Source organism: Opisthorchis viverrini (genome assembly GCF_000715545.1).
Source record: "Opisthorchis viverrini unplaced genomic scaffold opera_v5_5, whole genome shotgun sequence".
Lineage (NCBI taxonomy): Eukaryota > Metazoa > Platyhelminthes > Trematoda > Opisthorchiida > Opisthorchiidae > Opisthorchis > Opisthorchis viverrini.
In genome coordinates, this window is record NW_008751661.1 from 3774940 (window position 1) to 3783038 (window position 8099).

The following is an 8099-nucleotide window of genomic DNA, read 5'->3' on the forward strand; positions in this document are numbered from 1 at the left end:
CCCTGCCAGGCCGGAATCCCGCTTGCTGCTCTCGGGTCAGTATTTCGCGAGCCACCGTAAGGCTACGAAGCACAATTGACGCCAACAGTCTCGTTACAACCGGGGTCAAGCTGATCCCCCTGTGGTTACCACACTCACTACGCGCCCCTTTTTTGAAAATGGGCACTATCACCGATTCTCCCCAGTTGTCTGGGACAGACTCCTTTTCCCAAATACAAGCAAACAGGTCGGACAGGCGCTGACTGAGGACTTCACCCCCGTCTTTGAACAGTGCGGGTGGAAGGTCATCCGGACCGGGAGCTCGGTGGCGCTTGAGAGAACATATGCAGTCGTAAACCTCCGAGGCCGTAGGTGGTTCCACGTTCACCGTCCACGGTTCTACTTCACTTGTGGGCTGTAGATGAGTGCCGGCTGGTGGCCAAGACATTTGTTGTTCAAAGTATTCAGCCCACCGGTCAAGGCGTTCCTCCTTATTCGAGATGATCGTTCCATTCTGATGACTGATGCTTCCACTCACAGGTGGTTTCCGGGGACCGGTCGCACGGATCAACTGAAATAATCTTCGGGCATTACCTGGTTTCTAGGCCTCTTCCACTTCTTTGGCTTTCTGTGTCCACCATACTTCACAGTCGGATCGCAAACTCACCTTCACTTGACGTCTGATGGCTCTTCGCATCGGATTATGTTCGGAACCGGCTGGGATATTTCTTCGAGATTTAAGTAGTGCCACTGTTCGGTCTGATATCCAGTGCTTGAGTGCCCTTGGTGGTGCCGTGCCACAGGCGAAATCCCTAGCACTATGCAAAGAGGTGGCAATCTCGTCCCAGTATGAGTTCACATCTGATGGTGGAGCATTTATAAGAGACTCCAGAAAACGATTCTGGTAAGTTAGTCCAACATCCGGATCTCAGTTTCTCAGTTGCCAAGCGATTTGTCCGCACCTTACGCGGCCCCGGAAAACGTAGGGAGAAGCGATTCCGGAGGAGCGCGTGGTTGGAGTCTACAAATGTGTTCCGGCAGTCAGTTGTTGATCCGCACCATCGGTAACTGATGGCAATGTGGTCGATTTGAGTTTGTGGCCGGCCTGTTGTTGGAGGACACCATTTGCCAGACGACTTCGGCTATTTCGGAAGTTAGTACTGCATAAAAACAGCCTGAGATCAGCAAACCGCTGGAGTAATCGTTCCCCATTGTCCATACGTACCGAGTCCAATCCATGTCGACCTCCTAATGGAATCTCAGATGCGCTAAGCCTGCCCACCTATGCATTCAGATCTCAGGCAACCATCACGATGTCTGAGCTTTTAGCTCGTTGCAGCAGGGCGTTCAGGGCTTCAAAAAACCTGTCTTTGACGGCGTCGGAGCTATGGTCGGTTGGGGCGTAGGCAGACACGATAAACAGACATCTAGCAACTTCACGCTTGTGAGACTTACCCACAAAATCCACTCGTAAAAAAATACCTATCTCAAAGGCTGTAAATCGCAACATCTACACGAACTTATTCCAGCATAAGAAACACCAGACGAAGACTTCACCCGCTCAGATTCCACCACATGGCATCCGAAGAATAGGTTAGACTTCTGCAAAAGGCAGAATCAACACTGAATAGTGCGACGCATTCAAAGCACAACTAGTGCACCAGAGCTGACTGCACCACTTAGTCCAAAGCACACACACCATTGCATATAACATGCACATCTACCCACCAACACAGCGCTGATGACTTTACCTCGTCTAATGGTAAAACGTCTGCAACGGAATCACCAGTTCGGCAAACATACCAGTGGTGTCAGTGTTTTCCCGAAAATTCGAATCTGTAAATGATTGAAGTGTATCACAACAGAGTATGAAAATAACTGCAAATTCAATGTCAAGCATGAGTTGAGAATTGTTACCCGGACGAATATCTGTTTGTGAAGAAAGGAAGTTTGACTCGGAGGGACAAAAGGTCTGGCAGAAGCAGAAGAAGAAAAGGTCGGTGGCAAAAGCGCATTCGCAACTAAGGAACCAAAAAATACACTTTCCATACTATTGCCGAGTGTCTTTGCAAATGATGGACTAAGTGAACCAATTATCTTACAGTGGAACTTCACAAAAAACAAATTATTTCCCAACTCCGACGAGTACCAGTCAGATCGTATTGAAATTCTCGTTAAATCAAGTTTTCACACTGAATTACCGCACTATGATTTGTTCTCATTAGGACGAAAAGGAATTTTGTTTTGTTTTAACCACCAATCGGATAATCTAACCGTCTGGGAAAATAGTCTGAATTTCCAAGTGGGGCTTCATCGAACTCTGCTGATAACATGGTCGCGGGTTCGAATCTCCTTAATTATTTGTGATATGCCCATAATCCTCAGAGTTCCATCGCAGGTTGGCTCTACTTGTGAACCTAACTTAAAACGGACATTTGCGAGTAGTAAGCATATAACTAAGCATCAAACTCAGGGTGGACCTGAGAATCACCAGATGATGCGCTTGAATGTGAATATGTTTTTCCCGGTTGCTAGGAGACAGGTTGTGAGAAGCAATCCAGATTTTCCTAGCAAATACAGGGCAGAAGGTCAAACATGCTCCGTTGGTTAGAAAAGTCACGCTCAACCTCATCCAATTTACCTAACAAGATGTATCAGATGTCTAGACTCACCTGAAAAAAGCAATCGAATGCATTTTTATATATCTTCGGCTGCCCACTGAGGTTGGACTGAACAACGCGACTAGCAATAGTCCGGCGCTGATTTAGTAGACGTGTCTGTGGGGAGATAAGGGAATTGAGTCAATTAATCCAGAAAGACTAGATTACCACACGATCGCACGGATAATGCGGGGAAAAACTGAGCCGAATGGGAGCAAACTCACACGAATAACATCCACCGGGTTGCTGATTAGAGCACCTAAAAGACCGGCCATGAAACTGGAACTGTAAATTAAACGGGAAAAAGATAGTGGTATAAGCAAAAGTCAATGCGCATCAGAGAGGAGGTGGTGGTGGTATTAGCTCGAAGAATAGCAGTAGAACGGAGGGAGGAGGTTACGGTAGAAGATGGCTCGCAGTAGGCACCATCCGAAGCTGACTGCTAACAACTCCGAAAATCAGTATGCAGTTTTCAATTGCGTGTAACATAAGAGAAAACGTATCCCGTGCAGACCATAAAAGTAGATTGTAAATATGTGAAAAGATTTTGGCCACCTTCGAGCAGTAATCCAGTATAGTTCGTTTTGCACCCGAGGACAACGTTTTTGCGTCGGGTTGGTCAAGCACGGTAACCTGTACACAAGAAAGCGCGAAGACAATACGAAGTGCTAAACCAACCAGTGTGCATGGTTGGCAAATGGATTAGGCAACTCCATTAAGAAAACACATAAGTAGTCACTCACTGTTAGGCACACGAATTTGACTTGAATGCTTGTGCGAGAATTATTTACTCTAATCGATCGCGCAACAGAAAACTTGCTGCTATTCTGTTACGCCAGATAATGTTTACTGTCGAATAACGGTCGTTGAAGCAGGTCAACTCAGATCCAGCATGCGCTTCAACCGATGATTCTGACCCAGGCCACTATGAGGTATCTCAGTGTGCCCCGTAAATGCACCTTTCCATACGAGGCTATGCTGGTGCAAGACGGATTTGAGAAGTTAGACTAAACCATCAGAATTCTTTGATCCTTCGAGAAGTGATATAAGATGCGGCCGAATAAACAGAAAGTCTGTCCAGATCTCCTGCCCCACAGATTCACGGTCGATTTGTCGCAGTAACCAATGCAGAAGGGATGAGGGGAAGCAATACGGTGGACTTTTGGACATCAGGTAACCAGAGTTCTGTGTAGTCGAAACTGTCAAACTGGGTTCATCATCAACAGCAGCTGTAAAGACTGTGTAACTGCTGTACAATGGTTCTAGCTGCCACAGTTTTGGTCACCGATGATTCGAGGAGGTAGGGTAAATACCGGGTTATCAGTGGACTTCTAGTTGGTGGGGTTCGGAAGGGAGCTTTGCAATGAAGGCAATAGCTTGGATGCATGAGCGCGGCATGTCTAACAAGTGCCTTTAAGCATTGACGTGTCCTGTCTCTGAGATCCCATTATGAAAGACGGCAATGGTCAGCGCAATTGAGTTTGCTGGCAATTGCTTCATTACTTCGCTGCCAAATCTTGCTTGACCTCCCCTGACTCTTTACAACCTTCGCGTGGTTGTGCGAAGAGAGACCTTCGAGAAAGTCGGTCGAATGGCAAACGGAGCGTGCGGCCAAGTCAGAGCAACCTATGGAGTGTGATCAGTTTATCTATCGTGGATGAGTTAATTCTTCGGTATACCACTCGGCGTACCTCAGCATCGCTGATCCAGTGTTCCCACCAGACCCGGGTAATGCTCTGAAGACATTCATGGTCAAACACTAAAAGTCTTCTGACGTCCTCAGCGCGGGGTGGCCAGGTTTCTGACCCGTATGTAGCGCACCACAGCATTGTAAACTCGACCCTAGACGGACAAGCTAATGCCACGCCTACACCACAGATGGTGATGGTTCACGAAAGCCGTCCAAGACTTCCTAATCCAGATGGAAATGCCGTCCTTCGCGAGACCACCGGGAGTGATACGGCTGTCCATGTAGACAAGTTTATCCAATACCTCAGTCGGCTCATCCGCAAGCATAAGGTTAGGGTTCGAGCCCACCCAGTCTTGCAGCAGCACTTTGCAGGTGTGAAGGGCATGTCAAACCGTGAGGTTAGATTAGATTATTTATCAGATTAGCATTGTTATTTATTATTATTATCAGATTATTTAATAATGTTTGGATTACATTTGCGTCAGATCCAAGAACTGTGTCGTCTGCGTACTGGATATCTGCGGGCGAACGCCCTGGAGCAATTCGGTCCCACAGGTATCAGAGGCTGGTAGTGAGTTTTCCATAATTGCATCAATGACGAAGTTGAAGAGGAAAGGTGAAAGGAGACGGCCTTGCTTGACACCGCTTGATGTGGTGAATTCAAGTGGGAGTACTCCGTAGACTTTCGCACGTCTGCAGGAGTTGGCATCCGAACTGGGATACAGTCAATTTTTATGAGTCCGTGACCAGGAGAGAGCTAAGGCTGGAGATGTAGAAAAGCCTACATTCAAGATGCAAGTGATTTAAGTGGATCATTTAAAACGAAATGGACCAAACTTAATAACGGAGCCCACAAAAGTTTCTACACCCCTGGTTAATTTTTTCACCGTTGCTCAAATAGCCCATGATTACGGGTATCTTGCTACTTTGTTTTCCATATAAGAGTTCAGTTCCTAGTTGCCGTGCCGAAAATTACATTTAAGTGGAACCACTGACCCACCTTGGTGTGCACCAAGGGCAGTAAAAAGCACACGTAAGTTAGCGTAACAAAAAATGCAGTAGGCCTTAAGCAAGGTAGTCACCCGGGATACATGGCAAGATAGTAGCCGGAATCCCTAGGCGGAGATTCAAACAATTTTCGTAAACACTAATCGCCAAAAAATGCATGTAGACCGCCGGAATTGAGTTGCAGCCTTGAGCAAGATTTGAAACAAATTGTAATGTCTTGACTGGCCTCTTCATTGACGGCTTGCTTCGAAGCCCGTCAATGTGTACTTTCAAATCACGGACCTCAAGATACAAAGCGAGGCCAGCATTCAGAATACAGCTAGTCGTTTAAAATCAGGCTGTGGTGCATTTCAGTAGCCGCTAACATATATTGTTGTCATTGATGTACCTTTGAAAATTTTGATAGAACGTCCACGTCGTCATGTTGCCCCTTTTAAGTTATCTGCCAAGTTACGTTTAACTGTTCTCCCAAGTTGTGTGCACTTTGACAATGCCAGTGTGTTTCCCCATACAACCATTGGGTACGCGGTCGACAGCTTTGAGCGTCCAAATGCCGTTAGAGGCCGTTTCGAAGTTCGGTTAGGTGGCATCACAACAAAGCCTATAACAAACTCGCTTGGGACGATCGATTTCACGGTGCAATGCGCACGCCCTAATATACCATAAAGGCCATAACATGAAAGTGCACGGTGTCTGGCGTATCGCAACGGTACTTACGGAGGAGGTCAAGTAACACAGTAAGGTGTTCCTTTACCCATCTCTAGGTTTGCCCTGGTGCATGTGCATTTTTGTTCTAAACACCTATGACATTCACCGGATGCAATGTGTCAAGTGCTGGAGACGACAGGGCTGGTGGGAGAAGGATGGTGAGCGTGTGACGGACGGCTGTCAGACCATCACTGCGCGATCACCTATCAGCACTCGAACTTCCTTACACCTGGAAACATGCGTTCAAATGCACTCACAAGAGACCGCCCGGACACGGAGACAAAGGTATTGCGCCCACCAGAGATACTAAGTGGGGATTACCACGAACGGTGACCAATCAGGTGTGCTAACGAGAGAATACTGAATGGAGGACAGAGTGTACCGGTTCGATTATGTAGTTTTTTTATTCCAACACGTTAAATTTGGAGGACAATAAAAGGACGTTTTTGATACGTTCGGTCCCTAATTCTCCTGAGAATAGCAAGCACAGAAAAGCAGCGGCCCAGTAATCAACGGTGAGCAAGGTCGATTGTATCAATAATATTGTAGTTGCCCGGGAGAATTTAACCACATTCAGCTAATCCAAAATTATCAACTGTGATACCCTTTTAATGGACGAAAGATCATACAACATACAAGAACTGAAATACTGACAATCTGCCAAAGCACACACACGAGTGATCAAAACGCTTTTACTGGGCTTATACGACCGACCCCTCCCCTGTGGGCAGGCAGATGAACCTTAGCCAAACTGTGATTGAGGATGTGTTGACTGCCAGTTCCAAAAACCGACGCAAATGTTTGGCTTAGTTGATTGTACCATATAGGACGGCCTAGTTTGTGTTGTCAGTTTCTATCCAGATTGCCTGAGTGAATGTCTGGAGGTGTAGGCACCTCGGAATGATTGTGGTAAGCTAGCACCAAGTCCCTTCCCCGTCCACCTTTACTCTTTTCTTTACAATAAGGCTTTCAAACAAATCACGACTATACGGCAGTGAAGCATCAGTGTTGAGCACTGATGTCATGCTGTTGATGATGATGATGTGATGCTGTCATGATGATGATGATGATGATGATGATGATGATGATTTTATGGAAAAAGGCAAGCAGATGAGCCTAGTATTGTAAGCTGCATTCGGATCAGGTACAGTGGAGAAACGACAAGGAGCGAATCCACTAGGCCAACCTCTAGGGGATCCTAGCACAATCGGGCAATGTCACACAGGATTTGAAAACTTGGTTGTATGGAGCAATCTGACAGTTAGACTGACTACAAACTTTTGCCTAGACCTAAGGTGCGTATTACTCGACAAGCAGATAAGTCCCGCCCTCAAGTGAACAAAGTAGAACTTTGACCAAACCAACTGAATTTGGATAGAAGGGAGCAAGATAGTGCAGTAGCAGGATAGGAATCAATAACAGCCTACAGAAACAGAGGATGATAAAGCCTACCGAGAAGTATCAATTGGATCCGTTAATTTATAACACAGTGAAATTTCGACAGAGAATGGATTAACTCCTAAGTGGTTAATTCTCGATGTATTCTGCGTGCATCGCTATGAAAGGGAACGACAAAAATCAACATTTGGATCTAGATCACTAAAACCAGAATCAGAGCTGGTTCACCTCCGATCGCAACAATGATAAACCGAAACAAACTCTCACGATATAGTTACAAGCAGCGCGATATAAACCAACTGGACTAAGACTGAACATTTGGGCACAGGGGACCACCAACAACCGATCGAACGTACACAAAATGGCAAGCTTTTGTATCACTCATGAGATCCAACAGTATGAGCCACTTTTTGACAAAATCATAGGCTGGCAATTCGACTCCACAAACTACGGCGGCCCGAAGCGCGGTTGGATTGACACCCTGAAATTAAGGAAGCAAACTCATGAGACAGTATGAGCCACTTTTTGACAAAATCATAGGCTGGCAATTCGACTCCACAAACTACGGCGGCCCGAAGCGCGGTTGGATTGGATTCCTGAAATTAAGGAAGCAAAGGCCATTGAGTTATTGTACATTATATATATATATATATATA

The 8099-nt window shown here is 46.1% G+C and overlaps 2 protein-coding genes across 2 annotated transcripts in view; one reads left to right on the plus strand and one right to left on the minus strand.

Annotated features, from left to right (window-relative positions):
- T265_00553 (hypothetical protein) overlaps positions 1 to 559 on the plus strand; it is a gene marked incomplete at both ends in the record, with an annotated part of 4853 nt that extends 4294 nt beyond the window's left edge. Inside the window, one exon of the mRNA XM_009164357.1 lies at positions 401 to 559. Coding sequence (XP_009162621.1) covers positions 401 to 559 — 159 coding nt within the window. The remainder of the gene's footprint in view (positions 1 to 400) is intronic.
- Positions 1 to 8099, minus strand: part of T265_00554 (hypothetical protein) — a gene marked incomplete at both ends in the record, with an annotated part of 38020 nt that overhangs the window by 8137 nt on the left and 21784 nt on the right. The window contains 3 exons of the mRNA XM_009164358.1: positions 2652 to 2756; positions 2864 to 2924; positions 7800 to 7924. Of these exons, the coding sequence (XP_009162622.1) occupies positions 2652 to 2756; positions 2864 to 2924; positions 7800 to 7924 (291 nt within the window). The remainder of the gene's footprint in view (positions 1 to 2651; positions 2757 to 2863; positions 2925 to 7799; positions 7925 to 8099) is intronic.